Genomic DNA, 27,911 nt, shown 5'->3' on the forward strand with positions numbered 1-27,911 from the left:
AACATGGTCATGTTTATTTCAAAACATAAAGTTGACTCCATATTAATAAATACTTTTAACACTGAATGTAGAAAAACTATTGTGCATGCTCTAAGAAGACAGCTTACTAAAGAATTAGAAGAAAGGTAACATTTTACCCCTAGGCCATTGAGAAAACAACCTGGGAGGAGGAGTAGCTTCATGGATATTATGTGCAATTGGGGGAGGGAAAGAGGGGAGGTGATAAAATCAGGAAGAATTTTCTGCTCTCCTTTCTCACTAGAGCCTTAAAGTTAGAAATCCAAAACTGGAAAATGCACCTCCACACACATACCTGGGGTTTTTCTCAAATTGGGGTTAGAATCATTCGTTGGTGGACAGGTCCAAAGTTGAAAACAGGTGCCCCATTTGAATCTAGGTCAGATCACTCTGGTTGGTAATGGGTTCATGAGGCCCTGCAGAGGCCAAGCAAGGGCGACTACAGCTTGTGCCTAAAGCTCAGGGACAACGCGAGTATCACTGACCAGGGAACTGAAGGCGCTGCAGTGTAGACGGCCACCTCCGTGAGTTCTGTCTGGACTTAAGTCGTCTCAGTGCTTTGTCAAAGCCCATCATTCAGTCTGCTTGCCTTCAGTCCAGCCCCCCAGGCCCTTCACCCATGGAGGGAACCCATCTGACCACTTTTTCCTGCAAACATTCAATTGAAACAGAACCTCAAAGATTTGGAGTTCCCCCTCCTAATTATAATCAATGATAGAGAAATGCTCCGGAAAGGGACGAAGATACATGCGTCTCAGATCAGCCTCAAGTGGGAGGGGAATATGCCGGCTCTAGGTGGCTTCAGGGCACGGAAAAGACCCTCGGCTATGCCTGGTTTCCTTGGGTCATTTTCTCAGAAGATAGAACTTTCCAGGCTCTAGTAAGTGATAGAAGGCTTCAACCTAAAAGCTGCCACTGGGGCACTCGCTTTCAGGAAGTTTCTGGTCAGAGTGAGGAAGGAAGAAGAAAGTTCTCCTTCATGATGCATGAGCAAGAGGACGTGGCAAACGGGAACAAGAGGTTTATGCCTAGCCCCTTCAGTACAGATTGGGAACAGATTTAAAGGGAAGAATGCGTCAGGTTCTGAAGGCCAAGACTGAGCCTAAGAGTGACACTTACTTACTGGGCAACTAGAGACATTTTCACTTCCATGGGTATTAGAATCACAGGGCTTTTGGCTCTGAAGCTCGGGCCTGGAGAGATTAAGCAGCGAAGCCAGGCCACACAGTTTTTTATATCTGCTTGAGGTACACAGAGAGGCTTCAGTGAACAATGTGGTCGGTGCGGGCGAACAGCATGTGGTTAGTTACATTCAGAACCTCTGCAGACGAAAATTTCCCAACTCTGGGCCCTTTCTCATTGATGTGTCACCAGAAATGGACAGGTCCCAGACCCAGCCTCTCCGTGGGGTTCCCTTGGGAGAGTGACAATGAGCTGCAGAAATATTCTCACTTCCCAGTCCGGGAGGCCACCTGGATGGCTTTGATCCACTCAGTACGCTCCTTGGAGGTGGCCGCTTGCAAGAAATAATGAACTTCATCAGCAGTGATGATCTCAAAGAGGTTCTCTTCTTCACTCTTCCTGACTGCTGAAAAAGAAAGTGAATGACAGCACGCGTGCACCGGAAAGACCGCCCAGTTCACCCTCCTTTTGCAAGGAATGCAATTTTAAGTTTGTTAGTGTCCTAAGAAAATTAAATATATGGTTTTCAAACTTACCATCATTGTATGATCATATATATTTATTGTATAATTATGTGTATATATATATAGTGTTTATATAGATAGGTCCATAGTATGATTCCGTGCATGTGTGTGAGCATGTGTGCTTAAGAAATCAGCAAAATACTCAAGGACAAACATTTTCTTTTATAGTTTACAAGCAAACTAAATTTCTCACTTTTGCACACCAATTGTGTCTAATGAGTACCTCTAATAGCGCCTAATGAATACATTTCCTCTGCTCATACTATGAACCAAGAGCTGACTCTGATATATTAAAAATAAAAACAAAACCAAAAACCCAGACCCACTTCCAGGGCCACCAGTAGAGCCTGAACTTGTTTTTACCACAGGCTAAGTTAGAGTCTCTGCTGAAAGACCAAAAAATAGTAATCTGGCCAATAATGTGACTTAAAGCATCCACATCAAATCAAAAATCATCATTCTATGAGGAGAGGACAGTGAGCAGATCTCAGGAGTAGTAAAAATCTAGCTCTTCCAGCTGTGGTATTTTCCTGGCAGCCTCTATAACATCATAAACCCAAAACGACGTGGCAAAACCAGGGCCGGGCTGTCTAAACCACCTCTCCCCTGGGACACCCCTCATTCCCGCACCTGTGAAGTCAGCCTACACCGGCATGGTTATTCCATGCACCACATCTTCGACTTGTGATCTGGGACCCAGAGGTCACTAGTGTGACCCCTCGTTCCAGAGGAGGAGCTAAGGCCCGGATTCATTAGGTGATTCACCCAAGACCATGCCACTAATCGACTAGCACAGACATAACTATAAACCAGGTGCACCTTCCATTCACTACCCTGACTCACTGCACAAATTTGTGGGAGATTTCTTGGTCTGGATATGTTAAAGGTCCCCTTTAAGGAATGGCATGGCTCAATTACAGCCATCAAGAGGTAACAAGTCTCTCCATCTAAGCCAGCTCCGAGGGGAAGGTTTTTCTCAGCATTGCTCCAAGATTTACTCAAGGCATCTAGAAAGCCACTCCTCTTTTCCAAGGCCCAAAGAGCCAGGGCAGCATCTGGGAGAAAATAACTCTTGGTTTCTCCCAGGTGTTCAGGCGGAAATTCATTCATGCCTAGCCTGATTGATTAAGTGAGTGATCGATTGCTGTTGGTCAGGATGCCCAGGTGTGGGAAGGAAACCTGAGCAGACACACCTCTGTCAAACAAAAATTCATTCTTTTTTTTTTTAAGATTTTTTTTTATTATTCATTTGAGACAGAGGGAGACAGAGAGAGAGAGAGAGCATGAGCAGGGGGAGGTGCAGAGGGAGAGGGAGAAGCAGGCTCTCTGCTGAGCAGGGAGCCGGATGTGGGACTCGATCCCAGGACCCTGGGATCATGACCTGAGCCGAAGGCAGACGCTTAACCATCTGAGCCACCCAGGCGCCCCACAAAAATTCATTCTTACCATCGGGGTTGCTCTCCACTGAAGTCACCACACAGCCTCTCAAGTGAATTGCTCCCAGAGGATCTTCCCCCTAGAGAAGAGAGGAGTCCTTCGTTATGTTTCCAGCGTATGAATGTGCCTTATCCCATTGGCGCAAAAGCCACACTGACTCTCTCTGGTATAGATTAGGGCATCCCAAATGGGTAAGAGCAGAAGGAGACTGAAGAAAACCCCTTCCAGAGCCTCCACCCCCCACTTTACTCAGGGAGGCTGGACAAGGAGACACAAGTCAATCTGAGTTTCCGTCCTAGAGGAAAGTGGCAGGGCAGGTGGAGAGACCGCCTCACCATGTCCCATGAGAGAACCGCTGCACGTTTCCAGAGCTCTTTGGCCCCCCTGAAACTGACACAGTGGCATAACCCTCGCAGGACAGAATCAAAGAACCTGCACTACAAGCAGAGGCTGAGGACCCAACCCAAACGGAGCTGTCTTTACACTTTAGATTTGGCTCCTTTTATTAAGGAAAAGGCCCTCTTCTGAATAGCCAACAGCCCAAATGGCTGGACTTACTCAATGCTCTCATCCAAATTGGCTCACAGGAGGAATTATCACTTTTGTGCATATTAAACCAAGAACAATGAATTGGACTGGTTGAATTCCTCTGAAAATATCAGATTGGTACAAACAAAAAAAATATGTTGAGTTGACCAAGTAAATGACAATATAGTGATATTTTCTTTCATCCCTGAGCCTATGCTGGTCTCAAAGCCTAAGACCTCACATCTTCACAGTGAAAGGGGAGAGGAAAAGGGAGAAGAGAGCAGGAGGAAAAGGAGTGGGAGGCTAAAGAGAAAATGGGGAAAGAAACCAGGCAGAAAGGAGAATGGGAGGCCCAGATAGCAGATACAGCGGAGGCTTTGAGCGCGATGGGTTTGTGGACCACAGACTCTCACCCCAGCGGGGTCGTAGTAGTGCAGGTAGGCAGGGTCTTCTCTCAGAATGAACTTCCTCACTTTCCAGTTCTTCCTCCTGTGCCCCTATATCCAGGATCAACATAAGAAGAGGAATGATGAGTTCTTGGCATTACTCTGTACACATCGTAGCTACAGAATAAGTCTTTGTTGAATTGAAAAAAGAAAAAAAAAAGATGAAATATTATCTCCAGAAGAACCAGGGCCCAACCCAGGTCTTTGTCAGGGAGATAGCCCTAGGGCCAGTGAACAATTTGGATGTTATGATATTATGGATTAATTATTCCTTTCTGTTTTTAAAGATTTTATTTATTTGTGTGAGAGAGAGAGAGCACACGCAGGAGGAGGAGCAGAGGGAGAGGAACAAGCAGACTCCATGCTGAGCACAGAGCCCGACTTGGGGCTCAACACGGGGCTGAATCCCAGGACCCGAAGATCATGACTTGAGCCGAAACCAGGAGTCAGATGCTTAACCGACTGAACCACCCAGGCGCCCCATGGATTAATTACTTCTAAGATTGGCTTCCAGCTTTAGTATTATATAAGATGGTATTATATACAAGGTACATACATCGTATGTTATTAGGTAACATGGGGGATATAAAGAGATTAAGACATAGCCCTACTCTTCAAAGAGTTTATAACCTATGTGGAAATATAAAATAGCAAATGTCCAAATCAAGTAATTGGTATGGATAATGGATTTCAAGGGAATTATATGTGGGATATGTAGTTGTGGGTTTGGGATGTCAAAGAGAGCCTCATAAAGATCTGGACTTATTCACATAGGACACACAGGAGTCAGATGGGTGAAAAGAGGTGGATAGGAAGGCTTGACAACAAAAAAGCAGCAGTGGGAACATACCAGGCATATGCAGACATTGGTGACTAAGACCAGTCTAGCTAGAGTACAGGGTTCATGAGGAACAGCAGAGGCAAATTTGGGAAAGTAGAAAGAGACTTCAAATACAAGGCGAGGGTCGTTGCTGATAGCTTCTGAGTCAGAAGTGAAAAAAGTACAATCACATTTTAGGAAGATTAATATGGCAACCATATATAGGATGGACCAGCTGGCTAGATTAAAGATAAGCCAGGGGAAAGATAATAAGGTAAAAAGAAGGTCATTGGGAAATGATTGCAACAATCCACACGTAGAATTACTAGGAACTAATATCAGGTAGCAGCAATGGAAATGGGAAGGAATCGGCACTGCGACAGACATGATGAAAGTGAATAGGACCTGGGCTTTCGCAACAGAATGATGTCATTTAGACTGTGAGTTTGGAAGGCAGGATTTGTGTCTTGTTTACCTTTGTTCCTCTAATACCCAGCCCTGTGCCTGGCATAGAGAATCTCACCCCAGAAGCTGCTTCATATCTGTTTGTAATTGCCTTGAATTACCCAGTTTCTTCAATTAGCTTATAACAATTTTTTTAAATGTCATGGTAAACCTGATTTCATTATTTCCCATGGAAAGTTCAAATGACTCAAATATCTCCAATAACAAAAATATATATATGTTAGATTAGAAGATATATAGTTTCTATCTTGCCAATATGAAGCATATTATTTGTTAATTCTAAATCACCACGTATTGACAGGCACACATACAAATTTTCCTGTATTTTTCATTGTGCTCATATAGAAAATAGTGAAACATTTATGGTTTTAGCAAACAGTGCCTCCATCATAATGCCAGGTCAAAGGAGTTTGAAGAGAGCTTTCAAGAATGGGTCTAATTATTTGGCCAAGCATTTGGTCAAGGAGCTCATCTCCAAAGACGCGTTTACTTGCCTGAAGGATGAAGCCGGGAACCCTATAGAGTCAAATGGGAGAACAGAGAATATTTCTATCTGTACATCATATCTAAAATGGCTTTTGCAAAGCATCAGTTTCTAAAATTCTTTTTACAAATTCTTGCTCTTTGCCTTAGCTAATGTTGCCCATAAGATGAGAATACTCAAGTTTCTGCCCGACACCATTTCCTCCTGACTTGTGCACACACATCTCAGGATCTCTCACACAACCACTGGGTGAATAACAAGTTCTTATGAATTGTGGAAGAGGAAGGCCACAGGAGGATGTGAAATCAGCCAACCCTGGCCAGCTACCTATGACCTTTAAGCCCTCACTGACATCACAATGTGATATGTTGAAAAGTTTAGTGTTAGTAAGTGGGTATCTGCCATCCTTCATTTAATGAGTATTTCCTGGGGGATTTTAAGGAATGTGTGCATGCCTGGGGTTTCTAAGAATTGTTGCTGATCTGCCAGCTACTTATATTCATTTGATCTACAAAGACTTATTATCTATTATAGACCAAGGATGCTGAACTGTGCAACAGACATGAGAAAAACACATATAATACATTATCCTTCATCAAAAAACCTACACGTGGTTGAGAAATTAGATATTTTATTCATTGTCACAACAGAATGAATTATATTAAAGGCACTATATTGAATATAATTCATTATCATTCATCCTCAAACTTGCTGCATCCCCCAAGTAGAATTATTTCCTCTGGGATGGGAGAAGTGGGAAGAATAGGGGGATGACTGACCTCCAGTTGGACACAGCTACTTTCTACCTGTGAGGTGTGGGACATAGGTGTCCTTTTTCATGATAAGTTTTCTACACATGTTAACCCTGGCTAACTCCCAACAGCAGACACAGAATGGTTTAGCTTTATGACACTTGAAAAATTTTTTTTAACTCCCTTGGGTGGTTTTGATATGAACCAGGTTATAAACCACTGAGCTAAGAGGTTGGAAACATTAAAGGGGGGCCATCAATCAAAATAGAAGAGGTTTCTGTTCCCTCTCTCTCCCCCAAAAATTAGAGGAAAGAATATTGGAAATGAACAAAATTCCTGAATACACATAGATTTCTGTTTTCTTTATGTTAAGAGGAGGCTAAGAGGGATGACTATTTAAATAGAGAGAGAGAGAGAGAGAGCGAGAGCAGGAACACAAGCAGAGGGAGTGGGAGAGGGAGAAGCAGGCTTCCCACCGAGCAGGGAGCCTGATGCAGGGATCAATCCCAGGACCCTGGGATCATGACCTGAGCCAAAGGCAGACGCTTAATGACTGAGCCACCCAGGTGCCCCTAAATAGTGGTATTTTGATAATAGGATAAATTCACTTTTAAGAAAAAGGCTAGCTCTGTGGTTCTCAGCCTTGGCCACACATCAGAATCACTTGAAGGGCTGTAAAATCCAGAGACTGATTTAATTGGCCTGGGGTGCAATTTTAACAGATCCCTGGAGGATTAAAATGTGTACCAACTGGGCTAGCTAAGGCTAAATTGTACCTATCAAAAGCCAAGTAAAGGGATGTGAAGAAAAACACAGAAGTAAGCCTACTTCAAGTCTCCAGTATCTTCAACACACACTCAGATAACCATTACCCTCAGCCAATTTTTTGACTGTCCAGGGCACCCAGTGGGGTGCTTTGCCCAAACATGACTTCAGTCCAACACAGACTTTGTCTACCCTTTTCAACCTTCATGTTTACTTTTCTCAGGGCTGCACTCTAGACTAAGACTTGTCAACTAAGTCAAGAACAGTCAAACTGATAACAAAATAGAATTATAGACAGAATCAACAAAATAAGGAAATAATGAAATTCCTTCCCAAGTTCCTCTTGTCTTAACATCCACCTTCCATCCCCTATAATCAAAGAGCCAGGAACATGGGAACATTTGGCAGAACCAGAGGGAGCTGGTGATGGGCAAAATTCACAATTGCCAGAACCTTCCCTATCGAAGGCTGGCCCTACTCCTATACTTTCCTTCAATCTAGTCAGTGGTCCCCCTGTCATAAAAGTTGTTAGAATCATCTGTGAATTAACTCTTTCTACATCTTTGCTGTAGTATCTCTTAGGACCCTGTTCTCTCAAAACCTGATCTTAAGGTCAGTTTTTCCCATAATGCCCCACTTCCCCGAGTGAAATTCAAAATCCATATCTATACCTAATTTCAACTAGTCCAAAGTTCTTTTTAAATGTGAATATAGGGGGTGCCTGGGTGGCTCAGTCGTTAAGCGTCTGCCTTCGGCTCAGGTCATGATCCCAGGGTCCTGGGATCGAGCCCCACATCGGGCTCCCTGCTCCGTGGGAAGCATGCTTCTCCCTCTCCCACTCCCCCTTCTTGTGTTCCCTCTCTCGCTGTCTCTCTCTCTGTCAAATAAATAAATAAAATCTTTTAAAAAAATTAAATTAAATTAAAAAAATAAATATGAATATAGGCTCAACTTCGGTTCTTTCCTCTTCACCCTGCAAGTTCGGGGTCCTTTTATGAGGTAAGTTAAATCTCAGTCCCATACTTTATATACTAAGCAGTGCCTGGAAGACAGCTCACAGCACAGCTGGGAAAGCAAAACCTTGGCTTTAGAAAGCAGCTTTAGTTTCTATGATACCATACACTAGGATCAGTTTTCTCACCCTGAATATTCCCACCAAGCCAGGTGCTGGCCCTGGCTTCCTCACTCAGTTCCTGCCTTTGCATTCTCTTACCTCTCGACATCCTGTGCCTTAGCATCTGGTAACCAACTAGAGCTCTTCAGTCCACCCTAGCCGTTGCCTCCCCGACTGACAGTGGCCTGTGCCTGTGGAGACCTGTCATCTAACCGCTCGTGACCTCCCCGCAGGATGGAGCACATGCCATAGGACTGGATTGGACCTTTGTCTGCTGTGGCTCCTGCAGAATTGGCTTCAGGCGTGCCCTGGATTCGGTCTCCCCATGTCCTACCCACAGTCTGGGATACGATTTCCTTGCTTTCAGTGGTACATGATCTTCTCCAAATGCCATTTGGTAACATAGAAGTAAAAAGGACTTGGTAAGAGGAAAAAGACAAGAAGGGAATAGTGGTGGCCACTCACCTGCTTCAGTAAACATCCCTGCTTGATAATGACCCCTCTGAATTCTTCTTTCAGAATCACATCATCATCACTGGAATTCTCTTCACAGAAGAACCCGCTATCTGGCTATTGGGAAACCAAACAGCAAGTTTGTTTACCAGTCTTAGGCAGATGGCTACTTGTACATTTTCCTTTCTCTCTCTGCCCTCCAGCCACTGGAGTAGGCTCCTTTTCTCCTTCCTACTGTGGTTCATACCCCAACCTAAACTTTAAAGGTCTTCCTTGGGGGTGCCTGGGTGGCTCAGTCATTAAGCATCTGCCTTTGGCTCAGGTCATGATCCCAGCGTCCTGGGATCGAGCCCTGCATCGGGCTCCCTGCTCTACGGGAAGCCTGCTTCTCCCTCTCCCACTCCCCCTGCTTGTGTTCCCTCTCTCCCCGTGTCTCTCTGTGTCAAATAAATAAAATCTTTAAAAAAATAAAAAATCAAAAATGAAGGTCTTCCTTGATGAGCTCATGTCCCTTCCCCATTTCTTGTCTCTAGCTGCTTGTTTCGTGTTGCTAGATGCTCTCTCATCTCCACTCAAGTGTGACCTTGTCAGTATCCTTTCATTTTCTTGGGTTCCCCAAGTGATACTGTAAGTCTAGCTCAGCACATTTCTTCCTTGCTCAAAGCCTTCCTTCTCTTGGCCCCTCATGGCCACGTCCTTGAAAGCAGAGTTGGCTCATACATAAGACACTGCATGACACAATCTCCATTATGACCTTTACTACTTAGCCCCTTCTACTATGAGAAGACCAAGAGCATGATGGGTCCATCCAGTCTCATGTTCTGAGGTCAAGAGGGAACTGGGACTTGCTCAGCTATAAGCTGGTAATGAATCATACAGAGGAAGAAAAGCCGCTCTGGCGGGTATTTTTAGAATCCCACATTTAAATGGCTATAAACAACCAGATCAAAGGTCTGGAAAAAAAAAAAAAAAACTGACAGTGGAACTTCCCCCAAAGTGAAATGAAACTCTCTCGGGGATATTCACTTCATTTTTGTAAGAAGGTGGTTCTCTTAAGTAGCTTCCTAACTTTTGCTCTCGGACCCCAAATTGAAACAAAACTGCCAAAATCCCCCTAGAGACCCACGGTTCTTGGCTTTCTCATATGGCACAAGATTAGGTCCATATTGTGCAATGTAGTGTTTCCCAATCTGGGGTAAGCGTACATGGGAGATAAACAAGATGATTGGGGGAGAGGATGTGGATGGACACCTTCTGTGTTAAGAGTAGTGTATTATAATGGATGGGACTGGAGGAGATTATGCTAAGTGAAGTAAGTCAAGCAGAGAAAGTCAATTATCATATGGTTTCACTTATTTGTGGAACATAAGGAATAGCATGGAGGACATTAGGAGAAGGAAGGGAAAAAGGGGGGGGGAATTGGAGGGAGAGATGAACCATGAGAGACTATGGACTCTGAGAAACGAACAGGGTTTTAGAGGGGAGGGGGTGGGGGGATGGGTTAGCCCGGTGATGGGTATTAAGGAGGGCACGTACTGCATGGAGCACTGGGTGTTATACGAAAACAATGGATCGTGGATCACCACATCAAAAACCAATGGTGTATCGTATGGTGACTAACATAATAAAATTTAAAAAAATAAATAAATAAATAATAAAAATAAATAAAAAGATAAAAAAAAGAGTAGTGTATTATAATATATATTTGGAAAAATGCAACTGGCACATTGTGATTTTACAGATCTCACTCTGGAAAGGAAGCTCCTTGAGGGCCATAATTTTTGCCCCCCCCTTTTTTTTTTAACTACTGTATCTCCTTTGTCTAGGAGAGTGCCTGGAATGTACTAGGGTCTAATAAGTTTTTATAGATGAATTACTGCTTAGACTAAGAATAAAGTTTTAAAAGTCCATTTAAAAAAAATTATTCAAGGAAACAACCTTTTTCTTTAAACTGAATCACTGGATACAGCAGGCATTGCAGAGGAGGACAAGTCAGAGACATCTCACTACTCTCCACGGGGCTGGGTCCTGTCTTTTGCACATGGGGATATATATTAAAATCAATGTAGAATCTGCAAGGGGCAGCACCTGTTCCAGGAAGAGTAACTGGGTAGCATTTCTCACTTACAAAGTAGTAGAAGGCATCGGGGTTGTCCAGGAAAGGGTTTTCAGCAGTTCCATCTGCTGCATTCTTGGACAGTTCTCCAGCGGGCTGCAGGTACCCTTCACCGAGCAACGAGGAGGCAATCATGAGGCCTTCCTGGCGATTCCGAACGGACTTATTGGACACCAGCCAGTCAATGACACAGTTACCTGGATGGGATCATCAGAAGGAAGGTTAACGCTCCTTACCAAAGTACCAAAGAACAAGCCACTGACAGTCACCCCTGAAGAGCTCCAGAGCCCCCACGTGTCTGACTTGTCCCGTGTTCCCTGTTATTCCAAGAAGGAAAAATGAGATCAGTGGGATAGATACTTGAAAACAAAAGGCACCCTGTAGAAGGTTTTTAAAAGCATCTACATGCTCCTTCAGGAGCAATGCATGCTTCAAAGAAACAGGTTTTACTAATTCACTCATTTACTCCACTAATGAACAGACACTTATTGAGCAGCTACTGGGTGCTAAGTGCTGTGATGGATATTGGGGATGCTCCCTCGGGGAGTCTGAAAGGAAGAGATGGGATAAACTTAAGGACTGTAACAAGCCTTCTGCCTTCTGCCGTGGATCAATGCAATACAGTGGAGCTACAGGGTCAAATCTGCAAGAAAGTGTGAAATAGGGTGGTAGGGTAGGGGGGCTGGCATGCACTGTTGGGAAAAAATTCATAAAGGAAGTAGCATAGGGCTCAGGCTTAAAATATGAGTAAGTGTTTGCCAAGCACGTGAAACGGGAACCAGCACAGGTTGAGGGAGCAGCAGCATGGGAACAGAGCCTCACAGGCATGAAGCAGCCCCTTTGGGGGGTGGAGGGCAGAGCTGGTGAAAAGAAGGTGAAACAAGAGAGAGGAAGGCACAAGGTGAGTGGGAGCGCTTTGACGGCATATTAAGAAACTTGGCGATGAAGAACCATTGCAAGTTTTTAAGCAGAAAATAACATGATCAGACATGTATGGTCCTAAATTAAAATTTGATCGCGTCACTTGCAGGGTCTAGTAATGACCTTGAGAAGTCATCTACTCAAACTTCTGCCTCAAGAGAGGATTGCAAAGAGGATAAAAGGAAATTGACCCATCAACTGGATTATTAGCAAGCTACAGTGAAGCTTTGTATTAAAAATGGCATATTCTGTACAAATGTAGCCAACCAGGGAGTCAAGGTAACAGGCAACAAGCTCCGGGTCGTCAAAGCGAGAGCAATAGGATATACCATCTTTGAAACAGGAGTTGGTTAGTGAGCCTTCCATGAATTTCGTATATGAAAGGCTTTTACCCACTTTTCTTTTGTAGAAGGATAAACTAATTAATACTGCATTTCTGCTCTTAATCCTCATAGTGACCCTATAAAAGAATTAGGGCAATAATTACAGACCTCATTTAAGAATGAGAAAATTAAGGCCCAGAGAGTTTAAATGACCTTAGGCCTGAGTTGCACCGGTAATGGCCCTTCACTCAAGTTTTCTAACCCTAGAGTTCATATTTGCTCAGTCAGTCATGCTGAAGCTGAAGCTTGGAAAGACAAGTTCCATCTCCCTGTCACCCAACATTCAAGGTCCTCCATTACTTGTCAGCAGTGCCTGAGTCCCAGTCTCTGCCATTGTCTTGTTTCTCCACTGAGACCACCAGGCTCCCACAGGAAAACTGGAGCCCACCTGAATTTCTAGAACCCACTGACCTTCGATGGACAAGACTCAAAACTTCTAGCCCTATACTCTGGGACTCAGTAACACATTACACAGGGAATAAGTATGGCCTGGACCTTGTGCCCAGACCTATTTCAGAACCTCTTACTTGTCCTCTTCCTTTTCTAGAGGATCTGTCTTAGTGATGTCACTCCTGCTAGAGTTAGGGCCCTGCCATGCTCTTGTCAGTTTCCCTTACCACTGCCACAGCTTAGTATCTTGATCCCAAATTTCAGCCTTAACTTTTCTGATGCTATTAGGCTACAACCTTAACTCTCTGAAGCTGATTCCCATGGGATACTACCCTCCTACTGCAGATCACACCTTCACCTTCCTGGCTTTGACCTGAACTATTTTCATGAATTATCTGTTGATTGCATAGCCCCTCAGGTTCTACAGCTGTTGGAACTTTTCAGAGTTTTCCTCTCTTGATCTCTTCTTTCACCGTAAGATAGACATGCCCAGCTTCTAACAACCTGGTCCCAAACTGTGTGTCCCATTTAGCCCCCTAATGAACCCATGAGCTCTACCAAGCTGGTCATTTTCTTCTTCTGGATGCGTATTCTGGATATCTCTGCCCCATAACTTTGTCCTCACCATACTTAATGAAATGCCACCATCTCTTTGGGTAAAATTTAGGTGCCTACTTCTGTTCATCCCAACAACCTCTTCAGTTCTTTCTCTTCTGAACTCAGAATTGTCTGCGCAGACATGTGACCTCTTAATTATAATAACCACCCTGAGAGCTCACACCATATAGTATTTAGTGTGTACCAGGCACTGTCCTAAACACATTACAGCAAGCCTATAAAGTAGGTGCACTATGATTATCCCCATTCTATAGACAAGGAAAGTGAAGCCCAGGGAGTCAAGTTATTGGTCTGAGGTTTTATAGCAAGTGAGTGGCAGAACCAGGATTTGAACTAAGGCAGTCTGGCTCCAAAGAACATGTTTTTAACATCCATGCCATCTACCTAAATTCATGACACTTAGTGCCTGACCCGGCGCAGCCTCAGACATCTCTAGTATTGTCACTTAAGTCTTACATTGTATACCTTGATTCCTGCTTATCATCTCGTTCAATGCTGTGTCTATTTCAACATAATGTCATTTATTTGGAGTATGGGGGTGAGGCAGAGACCCTTTGGTTGATTAGCTTGAACTTCCAAAACTTTAGCTTGAACAACAGAGTTCTTTTCCACCTTTTTTTCTGTTTCCACCCTGGGGAAGTTCAATTCTCATGTTCACCAATCTGTATTCTATGACCCAGTTCACCACTAGGCTTCACACCCCCTCCCACAGGCGAGGCTGAGCGAGATCTAAATATTGCCTTCCCCGGGTGCCCCATTTCAGACTTGCAAGGCCTTTTACCTGTGAAGCAATGATTAAAAATCTTCTTGTCCTTCTCTAGATTCAGCTCTTTTATTCCTTTCTCCGTATCTTTCATGGACAGGTACAAGGCACTGCGCAGAGATGAAAACAGACAGGTGAGTGAGGAGACTGCAGAGTGGCAAATCCTCCCTGGGAGTCGCCACCACGAAGAGGCTAGCCAGGACCACAGGCTTCCCCCATCCTCAGGCGGCCCCTGAGCCTAGTCTCTCCACTGGATCATAAGTAAAGGGCTGGGCTCATATTTGGATGATTCTGTGGCTCAATACTTTCAGCACTGAGCAAAATATACTAGGAAGGTACCTAATGTCTCTTACATTCATTAAGGTCTTTAGTGATTTAACTTTGAGTGCCTGAGGTAGAGAGTTACCCCAGTTAGGTGCCAAGATGAGAGGTTCTCAGGACCAATTGTCCATTCACATTCTACATCTTTAATTGCCCTCAATCCTCGTGTCTCAGTTCTTTAAGTGTCCTTCAAGAGACCATCTGTTGTTGATAATTGCCTCCAAGAAAGTGAATGTTTTGACTAAGCTTTTCTCTTATTCTAAAAATTGAGAGACAGCAAGCTCTCATTTTTGTACTTGAAGTAATAAATTAAAAATGGCCTTATCAGAGAAATTGCAGACCACAAAACAGAAGTCCACTTTCATGTATCCTGTGGCTCCAAGGAGCACAAGCATCATTCCCACCTAGCACTGACAGCTGTGGCCAGAAACATGGTCACTTGCCGACCTTTCCCAGCAACTACAGCTGGACTGGGCACTGTCTCTTTACCAAAAAGCTTTCTTGGTGAGGGAAGGTGCTTATTCTCACCAAGCTCAAAGCGCAAACTTTATTAAATCCCTGTGATATGCTAAGACCTGTGTTGGGCATGCAGAAGGGGTTTTTTTCAGTCTCCTCCTAGAAACCCTTCCCATTTTATAAACAGAATCCTTGTTGGACATGTTAAGCAACCAACATGGAATTCTTCCTGGCAGGGCTCCTGTTTCAGGATATGTTCAACATAAAAAACAAAACTAGCAAGAAGTGAAGAGACTCTAGGGAAAGAGGAGATGTGAAACATGCACGAAGGAAGAAACCTTGTTCCCAACCCCTGGCAGGTGCTGAATTTACCTATGAGCCTCTGAAAACCTTTAGGCAACAACTATCACCTGCAATTCCAAACCAGCCAACATAAGAGACCATTAAACCAAGTCAGGGCATCAATGGCTTCTGCCCAGAATGGGTGTTCACCTTGACTGGCTCTTGTTGGCTGTGTAAATGCAAGAACTTGAACTTGAAACCTTACCCGCTTTGACACATAGCCCCTGCCTTTTTCTACCTATCTAGAGATCCTGAACCTTACTTTCAAGACTAAGTTATTATGGCTACTTCATAAATACAATTATGCATTCTCTCTCTCTCTGCCAAGATTGCCCAAAATGAGGGAATTTATACTCCATTAGCCTCCTCTCCTTAGCTGCTAGGCTTTGGAGAGGCTTTAATCACTCCTTTAGACTTATGTAAACATCTCAGTATACCAAGTGCCAGTCTCAACTTGGAAGAGTGGATACAGCCTTCAGAGGTGACCAAAGCAAGCCTTGCAGCAGGATCTGTTGTAAGATTTCCATAGCAGGGAGGTGAGGGGGTTGGGGGATGAAGAAGGGGTGGAGTGAAGCAAACACAGAAAAATCACCCTAAGTCAACGGTTTCTGGCAGCCGAATGGACCTCCTGGTGGATTTCCTTGCAAACTTTTGACCTCCTTCAATGCATTTAATGGCCTTCTTGATGTCCCGAACCCAGGCATCTCTCTCCTCCAGGAAGGCTGCCTGGAAGAAGTGGTCCTGCTGTTTGGTCGTAGTGATCTTAAACACAAACTAAAAATCAAAACACATCCCATTAAGAATGATTCTTTTCAAAGGGCTGAGGTCCCTTATGAAGCACAGCAGCTGAGTCAACCTCATTCTGGAAGTGCTTGGCCAACAGAAACCCAAATGCCCAGGGTGGAGTGTGGGTGGTGGTAAGAGGAACAGACCCAGGGAGCACCATTCACGCTGTGGGCTATCACAGGCTTAAAGGTCAGTGCACGACAAGGTGTCCACTGTGGCTAGAGATGTTGACTCACCATCCTTTTGCCAAAGTCTTGACAAGGGCTAGTCAGTGTGCTTCCTTTCAGGGGAATCATTCCTTTGGGGCTGTTGTCACTTTTCTTCTTATAGAATTCAATTCCATCTTCTAACAGTACAACCCACATGGGTTTCCAGGTGTTGAACACACTTCCCTGTAATGACAACAAAAAGAGCTACACAACAATGTCTTCTAAAACTGTTCTATAGATGGTGCATAACTTGGCAAATAGCCTAGCTTTGGCCAGTGTGGATGCAGGTGATGCACATTTGTGTGACCAGGCTGGTGGGAAAGCAGCCTTCAGGAGAGAAGGGGACTGCCATTCAGATGGAAATTTAAAAAAAAAATTTTTTAAGATAAAATATATATACATCTATAAGCAGGTCTTAAGCTTCCCATGGGCCATTACCAAGGGAATATGATATGGCTCTCTATTCTCCTTCTTATGCATTTCAGGCTGGCTTTCTGTGGCTTATTTTCTGCTCCCAACTCTGCCCACTGTGTTCATTCCACTTAGGGATTGCAAATAGATCTCAAGTGCCAATTCAGACTGAATAGTAGCTGATGCCTGAGGCCAGACTCACTGGAAAAGTGTCATAATCCAATAGCTGTTTTGACCATGGGCATGGAAGCCCTAAGTGGTGGAATGCTAGCTGCAGTTACTTCCATCCTTTGGCCTCATCAGATTTTATGGGAATGTGAACATCAAGAAGAAACTCAGAGAGCAGCCTTGTGTATGAGCATGGATAAGTTGTATGAAAATCACTTGCAAAATGTCCTGTAACGTCAGAGTGAATAAGGAAAATCCTTATTTAAAATGTTTTCAGTTGGGGTTAATGCCAACCACACTTGTAGCAATAAACTAACCATTCTGACTACATCAAGAAAGTCTCTTTCTTGTCTATATTTTGGGAGGACTTTGGAAAAGGAAGAGGTTCTTTGCTTCTCATCTTTGAACCCATGGTGTCACCTTGTCATGACTACCACAAAACAGAATTATCATCCAGCTCCCAGCAGATCCTGCTGCTTATCTTAAAATACAGAGAGCTTCTATATAAAGGTCCAGTTGCCCAAAAGGAAGACTGTTCATGCAACAAAGATAAATACTTGCAGACTATCGTTTTGCTTGTCCAAGTGTTTCCTTTGTTTTAGTTACTGAAAAAATAATTTTAAATTAGAACACACTATCTCTTTTATGCACAGGCAGAATAACTATCCATACTACCACTGGATTATTTCCCTGTTTAAAAAATAGGCAATGTCAGACCCCATGCCAACACATGAAATAATAATACCTTTCTGTTTTATATCTATCTGAGAGAAACTCATATTCAGAATATAAAGAGCTCCTGCAAATTAGTAAGAAAAATACAAACAACCTATTTTTTAAATGGGCAAAAGACCGAAAGAGACTTTTTGTTAAAGAGGATATCCAGAAAGCCTCTGAAAAGGTGTTCAAAATCACTTTTCTCCAGGGAAATGCAGATTAAAACCAAATGAGATACCTCTACACACCCACGAGAGTGTCTAAAATTAAAAAGATTAAGAAGAGCAAGATTTGGCACAGACGGTAACTGGAACTCCCATACGTGGCTGGCAGGAGTGCAGAATGGTCCATCCAATTTGGAAACCGGGAGAATGTCCTACTTCTTAGAAGATATATGTTGAAGTATTTAGGTGTGAGGTAGCATGATGTCTGCAAATTATTCTCAAAGATCTCAGGGTAAAAATGTGTGTGTGTGTGTGTGTGTGTGTGTATTTATACAGAGATACAGAGGTAGAGAGAGAGAAAGCAAATGCATCCTTGTGTTAACAGTTGCTAAATCTAGGTAATCTACTGTTTTTCCTATTTCTCTGTGGGTTTGAAATTTTTCAAAATAATTGAGAAAAATTAATAAATAAATGAACAACCCATGGCACTACTATATATCAAAATTCAGGATGTATTTTTAGAGAAATATGGGAAATCTATCTAATAAAAAAGCAAAATAACTAAAAATAATCAAAGATCTATTCACAGAGGTAGGAGCAAGAAGTTGGGCTAGATGACTGCAAAAATGCCTTTCAAGTCCAAAATTTTATATCCTACCTCAGGCCTTATCAAAGATTTATAATGGCCATAATGACTCAGGGCTTTTGACCTTGGAACTGGGATAAACTGGGAGAGGTCAGCCAGCACTGCATTCCTTCTGTAGACAATTAAAATAAAGCTACTCCAGAGCCAACTGTTCAAAAGGAGTTTGGGCTTTCCTAATTCAAATGTAGCCTTAGGGCCTCTGTCAGCTCACTCAGAGGAGAATGTGTCATCTGGGATTCAGGCTCATGCACTGAAAGGAGGCCGAAGTTCCATAAAACAAAAGAAACCTGACCATTTATAAAGTGGAAGCTTGTCTTCCAGGCTTGGCAGTGGTGAATTAGGTTAGGGTGGTGAAATTGTGTGTGATCTCTCTCCTCTCAGCTATTTGTGCAGCTGCTCGCTGGAGTAACCTGACAGCACCTCTCCTCGGCCACCCCTATATTTACCCCTTCTGTCCCCAAGCTTCTTGATGCCCATTCAGTAGCACACCTGGGCGTGTGATCACGGAGCGTCCGTGCCAGAAAGGCATTTAGGATCATCTACCAACACTCATCCTACTGGGAAGAATGTTGAGGCCCATTTAAGTGACTGGGCCTGGTCCACCTGCCCAGTTGACTAGAATCCAGGTCTCCTGATTCTCAATTTTATGCTCTTTCCATTTTCCTTCAGATGCCATCTTCATTTCTGTTCTTACATAACTGTGAGTAATTCTGGATTTTAAACGAAAATCTTTAGGCCATTTAGCCATATATATAAGCTCAAATATATATGCACATATATATAAAAATATATATCATGATATTTAATGTATATTACATAATTATAAACATAGGGACTTGTTTATAATCGAGTAAAAATAATCGTGTAAATAATCATAAAACATACCTAAACCATATTATATCATGATTTTATAGATATGTTTCATGTTTTCATACATATATAGAACATATGTCTGTTTTTTCCCATTATAGGCCAAAACCTAAACAATTTCATGTCACAATGGGCTGGTTTTAGATGCTGAGTCAGATTTAAAATTTCTGGGCAAACAACTGTTCATCATCCTGGGACTGGTATACCTTAGCGAACAAGAGTCTGACAATGCATGACACCAAAGGAAGAAACCTCAAAGGACAAGATATTTGGTCATATACAAAACTACACTTCTATACATTAAAAAAAATCCTGTAACAACTGAAAAGCAAATATTAATGTGTGGATATTTATAACGTATTCTCATATAATTAAAGGTTAATGTTTTTAATATATTTTTTAAACACATTAGAGTCAATTAGAAATATACAAACACTCCTAATTTTTTAAATGGGCAAACAATATACACAGGCAATTCTCAGAAGAAGAAAAGCCTGGATTGAATAAACACGAAAATGCACTGCTTCAACAGCATTCAAAGAAATGCAAATTAAAATTAAACAAGATATAATCTTTTTATTTAATAAAATTTTTCAAAAGATGTATAAAATGTATTGGTGAAGATTTGGGGAAATTGCCATGTGAAAAAAAAAAAGGAGCTCTGTGAGTCAGCAGTTTGATGTGGGCTGTCAAAAAAATTCAAGTCATTGTAGGCTATATAAATAGAAGCACAAGATCTAAAGTGATGAAAGTAATATTCTAACTTTAAATGGAGAATAGCCAGTAGGTGACCATGGATCTGGAGCTGAATAGCCCAGGCTCAAATCCCAGTTCTGCCACATTCTAGTAATGTGACCTTGAGCAAGTTTTTAAACCTCATTTTCTACATCTGGCTAACGGGGATAATGCTACTATCTCTTTCTTAGTGTTATTGGGAGATTAAATAAAATATTCTGTGTAAATTGCTTAGGGGAATATCTAGAACACAGTAAGCACCCAATAAATACTCCTTATTCCCTGTAATTCTGTGCTCATAAGTGCACCTGGAGAATGGCCTTGAGTTCAGGAAACCTCAAAGCTGCAGATAACTGGGGCCTGTTCAAAAGAAGGTGACAAGTTGGCATCTCTCTCTCTCGGAGAATTATTGGGGGAAGCAGCTAGGTTTTGGCCCAAAAGGGGACAGGTAGAGCAGATGAGGACTGTCTTCAAAGGTGTGAAACATTATCATAGACTGTTTGGAGGCCCAACAGGTGGAGGTTTCAGGGGAAAAAAAAAAAACAAACCAGTCTGCTGCATAACTTAAGGGAGAAATTTAAATTAGTGAGTTCCCTGTCACAAGAGGTATTCCAGCATGCTTGTTAGCGAATTAGTAAAACAAATGTAAGCCACACATGGGAAAGGTCAATGAAATACTTATTAAAATACTCAATATTCCTTTCAACTTTCAGATTCTACACACCTATTCCAAAAAACCTATTGTCCTTTCTATCCCTTGAGTCTTCTATTTACAATGCCCTGCCAAACCTTGGGTGTCACCTACAAGCCAAAAATAAATACATCTTAAAAACATTTAACATGATCATCTAAAACTGAATACTCCATTGGAAATGTTTTCTAATACTTTAAAAGTTACTATAATACGGAACCCTGATTTCTTGGGTCTATTTCCGGCAGATTTCTTTCTTTGAGACACCGTCATTCAACATATTAGGGTAAAACAACTCCTGTGCTTCAGACACAGGCCTGGGGTTGGGGTGTAAAATTGACCAAGAGGCAGTCTCTGCTTAAACTGTCCCCACCTTAACCGGGGGGAGAGAGCAACCTTCATCAACAGCTCCAGTTAAGTGTGACCAGCGCACAAACAGAGGCCTGTTTTGTGTGGCTTCGCTGAAAGAAGCCATGACTCACTGCTGTGGGTTGGGGCAATTTGAATTTGGTGTTGCGAACCCCTCCCAGACGCCTCCCACAGAGTGCAGACATCTCCTTTAACTTCCTTTCCCTTCCCCTCAGACTTCTCTTTCCATACGTTGCCATTGCTGCTTAGCTGGAATTCAAAGGAAATCGTATTATGAGCAAAACTACATATCTAACTAAAGCAGAACTGTGAATAAGTGTCATCTATCCTCCCATACTCATGGGACAGGTCATCTTAAGTTGCTGTTGTATTAAAGTCCTGATTTCTGCTACCTTGTAAATTGTATCAGCTAGTTTTCCAGACTGATTCGTGAAATCACTTGTATAACATCCCCGATAAATGGTCATTTTGTACCTATTTAAATTCTTTGAAGGCAAGGAAACTAATCTGTTCAGGAGTATATTTTTTACATAAGTAAAAAGTCTAAATTGGACAATTTCTCAATAAAAACATGTGAGGTGAGCAATAGAGAAATGGTACCAAGTGCTCAACACAATGATTTCTGGAGTCTCGGGGCTTCACCTTCAAATCTCAACTTTGCCTCTTCCAGGCTGTGTGGCCTTAGACAAGTTATTTAATTTTTCCAAAAGTTTGTCTCCTCACCTGTAAAATGAAAGTAATAAAGCACCTACTTCCACTGTTGCAAAGATTAAATGAGATCATATACTTAAGGGAGATTAAATGAGATAATATACTAAAGGGCTTAGCCCGGAGGCTAGCTTATAGGGTGCTCAAAAAATGGTAACCACATAGAGAAGATTTCAGTCTGTAGGCCATGGGGTGAAAGTTGGGTGCTCTGGAGAAGAAAATCACTGCAAAATGAGCCCGTGAGGGCCACAAGTAACGCAGTTAGGCATGGCTCTTCATGACATTGAGGCCACACTGCTGAGTTGCAGAACAGCCCTGCCACTTAATAGCTGTGTGACCTTGGGCAAGACTGTTTGCCTCTCTCATACCTCAATTTCCTCTTCTGAAAAGTAAGGATAATAGTGGCACCCACTTTGTAGAGTTGTTACAAATATCAAATGCCTTAATTTATTCAACGCTTCATCTGTCTTTGCTGCAGGGTAAGGACCACCTGTGTTAGCTATTACGATGGTGATGAATCAACAAAGGCAAATTGCTGGGAATTATTTCATGGTAGTGTGTTCTGAAGACAAGGTCGCTGTACAAAAGAATTCCTGGGCTGGGACTCCTGACTCTCCTGTTCTCTCGCACCCGAAGCTTCCTTCTTTCCACCTCAGCTCTCTGCAGCCCTTCTCGTTCCTGCCCAAGCACCCCCGTCCTTCTCTTTCCCACCACCCCAGTTCCTGCGCTTTCGCCCAGCCTCACAGACCACCCCAAGACCGAAGCCACTCTTGGGATCTGCCCGGCTGCGTGAAGTGCCTGCTGGTTGGTTGTCAATCTGTCAACAACAATTTGCTCCAGAAACCTCTAGAAATGAGGTTGGTATGGGACATGACTTGGTGGAGTCTAGCTTATTCGTTGCATAGAAACTGCTCCTCTCTCTCTCTCTCTCTCTCTATCTTTTTTAAAGCTATGATTGATTATAAACATATCCAGATCAGTAATATGGTTTCAAGGACATCCAAAAGATATCTAGGTTTACTGGTTGGAATTAACCCCGAATCAGAGAGAAAGGGAGGTTGAGGTTACTAAACCCGATCTTGCAAACAGTGCAATTTGTCCAGGCCCCACTCTAGCTCTGATAAATTTGTCTAACCTCCCTTTTGCTGGCTTGGGTAAGCCTGCCTTTTAGAATGCTAAATGGGATCAATGAGATGGTGGGCTTTGCTGTTAGGCAAGCGTGGATTTGAATCCCAGGTCATCCTCTTACCAGCGGTTTGACTGTGGGCAAGTCACACAGTCTCTCTGAGCCTCAGTTTTCTCATCTGTAAGATGGGGATAAGGGTAATATCACAGAGGGTGATTAGGATTGAATGAGATCATGATCGTACAGTTCTTAGCTGCTGTATGGTCAGCTCGAAGTGCTTTTTTTTTTTTTTCCTAAAAGTCAAAAGTGTCAAGACTCTGGGACAAGGAAATCTAGGTCTTACTTAGAATAAAAAAATTGCAAAGTGACAGAATCATGTATTTTCCCTCCTTCTCTAACCATAATTTCTATTTAAAGACCTTAGGCAGGGCGCCTGGGTGGCTCAGTTGTTAAGCATCTGCCTTCAGCTCAGGTCATGATCCCAGGGTCCTGGGATCGAGCCCTGCATCGGGCTCCCTGTTCGGCAGGAAGCCTGCTTCTCCCTCTGCCACTCCCCCTGCTGGTGTTCCCTCTCTGGCTGTGTCTCTCTCTGTCAAATAAATAAAATCTTTAAAAAAAATAAAATAAAAAAATAAAAAATAAAGACCTTAGGCAGGAGGCAAAGGAGGAAACCGGAATTGTAGAATGTGTGTAGTTATCTTGCACAGAAGAAAAGCAAGAACATTTCATAGTCAATGTCATTGACTGTTGACCCCAAGATTTCTGACTTGACAAAATCCTTGCACCAGCATTTCTAATATTGTATTTTGCCACCCAAAACATCTTATCTCCAATAAAGTTATCTCACAAAACAAGACATAGGGAAAAAGATATCTTTATTACTACCCAGGTATCTTAAACTGCCCACGAGAAAAAAGTAAATGAAGCGAGATTCATATATTACTGCTTGTCATGTTCTAACATCAATAACCATAGTCAAGGCATCTAACAGCCTTGCCAGAGAAAGATTTCCATGGTCCTCTCTTCACTATTAGCTCGACAACCAACCCAGGCACCAGTACATATCCCTGTTAGCATCTAGAAAAGGACCTTATCTACAGAAGTGTATGTCGGTACTGCTATAATCAGGATGACATATATAGCACCTACTATGTGCTCGGGTCCTGACATACATCGTTTTTAATCCATATGTATGAGGTAACTGAAAGAAACCTAACGTCTAAAAACATTACTGGGAAATTCTGGCTTCAGGTGTAGTTTTTTTTAAAGCGATTTTTTTTAAAGATTTATTTATTTATTTATTTATTTGACAGAGAGAGAGACAGCGAGAGAGGGAACACAAGCAGGAGGAGTGGGAGAGGGAGAAGCAGGCTTCCCGCGGAGCAGGGAGCCCGATGAGGGGCTTGACTCCAGGACCCTGGGATCATGACCTGAGCCGAAGGCAGACACTTAACGACTGAGCCACCCAGGCGCCCCCCAGGTGTAGTTCTGTAGCCAACGAAGGGAATATTTCTGAATCAAGCACGCCTTCAAAATGATAAATTAGAGGCTCTTAACACATTACAACAAAGACTGTTCAAAAGGTCCCAGAGAAAAATGCAAAAATTATGGAAGATATAAATTATAGACATGAAAATTAGGAAGATGGAAATTGTGGAAATATCAATATGAAATTTCACTGTGCTTTTTTTCTAGGTCCATTTTCTAAATTGGCTTTTATAGGCCATAATCTGAGAGAATTACTCTCACTGATTAAAAACTATTAATATAAATCTGTAAGCTTGACAAACCTAACTCTTTCATCCCCATTTTCTAGTGGGGCAGCCTCACTTATTAGAGATTTAGTCTTCTATATTTTTTATAATTTATGGAGTTTAAAATGTGAACATACAAACTTAATAACAGCAATTTTCATTGCAAAATGTTTCCATTCACTTGCTCTTCTCCAGATACTAGCCCAAGCAATCAGGAAAGAAAGGCCAACATTAATTAGTACTCAACATTCAAAAAGAGTATTGGTATCTATTGCAAAGAATCCACATACACCTCTCTGTGTGTATATGTGTGTCTTTTCCAAAGGATGTTTCAAAATAGCTAGAGATGCTATGCTAGCTAAAGAGCACATCAGCTGTGGGCTCCTTTATTCTCCAGCACCCACTTATAACTCTCACTGCCCCAAATACATTACAAAACCTAAACCACATTACACTGACCCTAATAAAATCTTGGTGTACTGGACAGAGTTCAGCACCATGAGGCAGAAACCAAAGCCAGCGAGTGGGTTGCTGGAATCAACCGTCACAGCCATGTGACCTTGGGCAGTCACCCAGCTTCTTGGTCTCAGTTTCCTCTTCTGGAAATGGAGGAATGAGGCAAGGTGATCTAAAGCCCCCTCCAGCTTTTTTTTTTTTTAAGATCCATTTATTTATTTATTTGAGAGAGAGAGTGTGTGTGAGAGAGAGAGAGAGCACAAGCTGGGGGAGAGGCAGAAGGAGAGGGAGAAGCAGGCTCCCCGCTGAGCAGGGAGCCTGACATGGGGCTCGATCCCAGGACCCTGGGACCACGACCCGAGCCAAAGGCAGATGCCCAACCAACAGAGCCACGCAGACACCCCCCTTCCAGCTTTAAATCAAAACAGAATCAGGCAGCAATGTGTGCTGCTTAACCCCCTCATAAGTAGAACATTTTAGGCTAAATGTTAAACCAACGAATGACCTAAAATGGTCACATTAGGTGCTCATTCAGTTGAAGAGTCCGAAAGAATGTACTGACTTCAGTTCACTTCTGACATGCTGAGCTCACTTGGGTCATTGTGAGAACATCTTTCCCAGAGGTGTTGCCCACAGGATGCCAACCAGCCCGGTGTGAATTCACATGATGATATGGCATACACCCAGCATTCGGAGAAAAACAAGCAGTGCTAAGAAAATTCAATTTTTTGAAGCCATACCAGTGAGACCAAGCATTTTTTAATAAACTTGTGTCCCTATTCCCTAAACTTCAAAATTACTTCCTACTACCTTAGCAGTACATGATACAAATTCACTCAGAATGGTCAATGAAGAGATTTGAGCCCAATTTAAGAAAAAGAAAAGGTTTTTTATGCACCAATTTTAAAAAGATGGTCCAAGCAATAAGGTACAGTTACTGTGTCATTATATCAGCTTCTCTTTAATCCTTTTCTTTTTCCTCTCCTAAATAAATAAATAAGAAGAGGGGAATTTAAGTAACAAAGGAATAATCTCTTTGAGTAACCTCTATAGCACAAGAGTGTGAGTCTTCCAGAATACTATACACATGCGGCTCGTGACAAAAACGCTCTAAATCATGCTTTAGATTTTGCTGAGGCCCCCACCTTCCAGACCCTGCAGTCTAGAATTCTCAGTCCCACAAGATCAAGCTGTGCTGATGTCTGAGCTGGATTAGTTCACCTTTAAGAAACAGAACGCAGTGGAACTTGAGCTGGTTTCCCTCCCAACACTCTACAGGCCGTCATACTCTCCTGGGTCAGCCCAATAGGTTCAGCATAAACCATTCCTAAAGTGAGTGGTTAGAGAGTCCAAAGCCAGGCACCAATCCTCCCCCACCCTATCTTCAGTGATACCCTTGTAGGTGGTACTTCTGCTTACCCTCTTCACAAGGTAGCCCTCCCTGATCCGTTTTGGCTCCATGTCGGATGGACAAACAGACAGCCGAGTCCACTGTCAGACAAGTCCTGTTAGAAGCTCAGCCTCCTCTGACAGCTGAGGCAGTTGTGGGCTGCTTTTCTAGAGCGAGGTCCCTTTCACAATTTCCCATCTGCTGGCGATCGCATGATCACATCCTCTTCCCCTCACTGGGGTGGAAGACCAGAATGAGGAACTGCAGAGAGAAACAACCCATTCTTTGCTAACATGGGAGACTTACTAAGAGGGCAGTTGGGTTGAATATTTACCCCAGGTAAATTTTTATTACCATAAACAAAAACATTCTCCTAAGTTGGGGGGGGGGGGATGCGGAGAGAAACACGGTGAAAGGAAGAGGAAAATGAGCAAGAAAACCTCATTTTGTTTAGTTCTTACAGGAAACCCATGGGGAAATGATATTATTGTCTTTTTCTTAGCTAAAAGGAAACTCAGGCTCAGAGAAGAAAGCAGTTACCTCAAGGTCACACAGGAGGTCAAGAGGTGGATCCAGAACAGTAGGGAGGGACCTCACCAGGTCTGCTGCCTCACATCTGGCCTGAGACCTGGGTGTCACACAGAACGGGAACCCACAGTAGACGTATAAAAGGAAGTCCATGAGCAAATATGTTTGAGAAATTCTCCATAATAGTCCCAGCTTTGTGACTCCCCTTCAGATGAACAAATTAAAGACCCTCCCAAAGTACTAGAGCAAAGAATCCTACTGGAATGGTGTTCAATCCTCTGTTTCCCAAACTTACTTGGCTACAGAATTCCTTTCTCAACAATGGCTATTACCATTCATGTTATGGGTTGAACTGTGCTCCCCCCAAAAGAAGTCCTAACCCCCAGTACCTTAGAATGTGACCTTATTTGTAAATAGATGTAATTAGTTAAGATGAAGTAGTACTGGAGTAGATGGACCCTTGATCCAATATGACTAGTGCTCTTATAAGAAGAGGGAAGACAGCCATGTGACAGCAGAGGCAGAGATTGGAGCGACAGGTCTATAATCCAGGGAATGCCAAAGACTGCTGGCAAACACCAGAAGCTGGAAGAGGCAAGCAAGGATTCTCCCCTTAGAGTAGTCACAGAGAGCGTGGTCCTACCAACACCTTGATTTCAGACTTCTACTCTTCAGAACTGTGAGACAATAAATTTGTTTTAAGCTCCATTTGTGGTACTTTGTTAGAGCAGCCCCAGGAAATTAATACAATTCTCAAAAACTGGTATTCTATAGAAGAAACATTGAGAATGTTAATTTGACTGTGTGAAAATGGGCAGGTTATTTAATCACTCTATGCCTCAGTTTTCTCATCTGCAAAATGGGGATAGTAACATCTATTCAACT

General features: G+C 42.7%; 1 protein-coding gene across 2 annotated transcripts; it reads right to left on the bottom strand.

Moving 5' to 3' along the window:
- Positions 1-26,638, bottom strand: PLEK (pleckstrin). 2 transcript variants are annotated; one of them, XM_032410821.1, is made up of 9 exons: positions 26,528-26,638; positions 16,321-16,476; positions 15,891-16,072; positions 14,198-14,289; positions 11,117-11,301; positions 9,001-9,105; positions 4,103-4,186; positions 3,171-3,240; positions 1-1,603 (listed from the first exon to the last, which is right to left on the bottom strand). In XM_032410821.1, exons 1-9 carry the CDS (start codon positions 26,567-26,569, stop codon positions 1,467-1,469), a joined length of 1,053 nt encoding a protein of 350 aa, XP_032266712.1. In that variant the 5' UTR covers positions 26,570-26,638; the 3' UTR covers positions 1-1,466. The 2 variants fall into 2 exon arrangements, with proteins under 2 accessions (XP_032266712.1, XP_032266711.1); XM_032410820.1 differs by having other exon boundaries at positions 1-1,606.
- Positions 26,639-27,911: the final 1,273 nt, after the last annotated feature.

The sequence above is a fragment of the Phoca vitulina genome, unplaced genomic scaffold (assembly GCF_004348235.1).
Source record: "Phoca vitulina isolate PV1807 unplaced genomic scaffold, GSC_HSeal_1.0 scaffold12, whole genome shotgun sequence".
NCBI classification, from domain to species: Eukaryota; Metazoa; Chordata; class Mammalia; order Carnivora; family Phocidae; genus Phoca; species Phoca vitulina.

What these genes read in the sequence shown, in the direction of transcription:
- PLEK (XM_032410820.1), bottom strand. Translation starts at nt 26,569, where the DNA reads ATGGAGCCAAAACGGATCAGGGAGGGCTACCTTGTGAAGAGG. An exon ending in AGGGCTACCTTGTGAAGAGG is followed by an intron (nt 16,477 to 26,527) that starts GTAAGCAGAAGT and finishes TTGTCATTACAG; the next exon opens with GGAAGTGTGTTCAACACCTG. An exon ending in AGGGATGTTTACTGAAGCAG is followed by an intron (nt 4,187 to 9,000) that starts GTGAGTGGCCAC and finishes TCCTGGATATAG; the next exon opens with GGGCACAGGAGGAAGAACTG.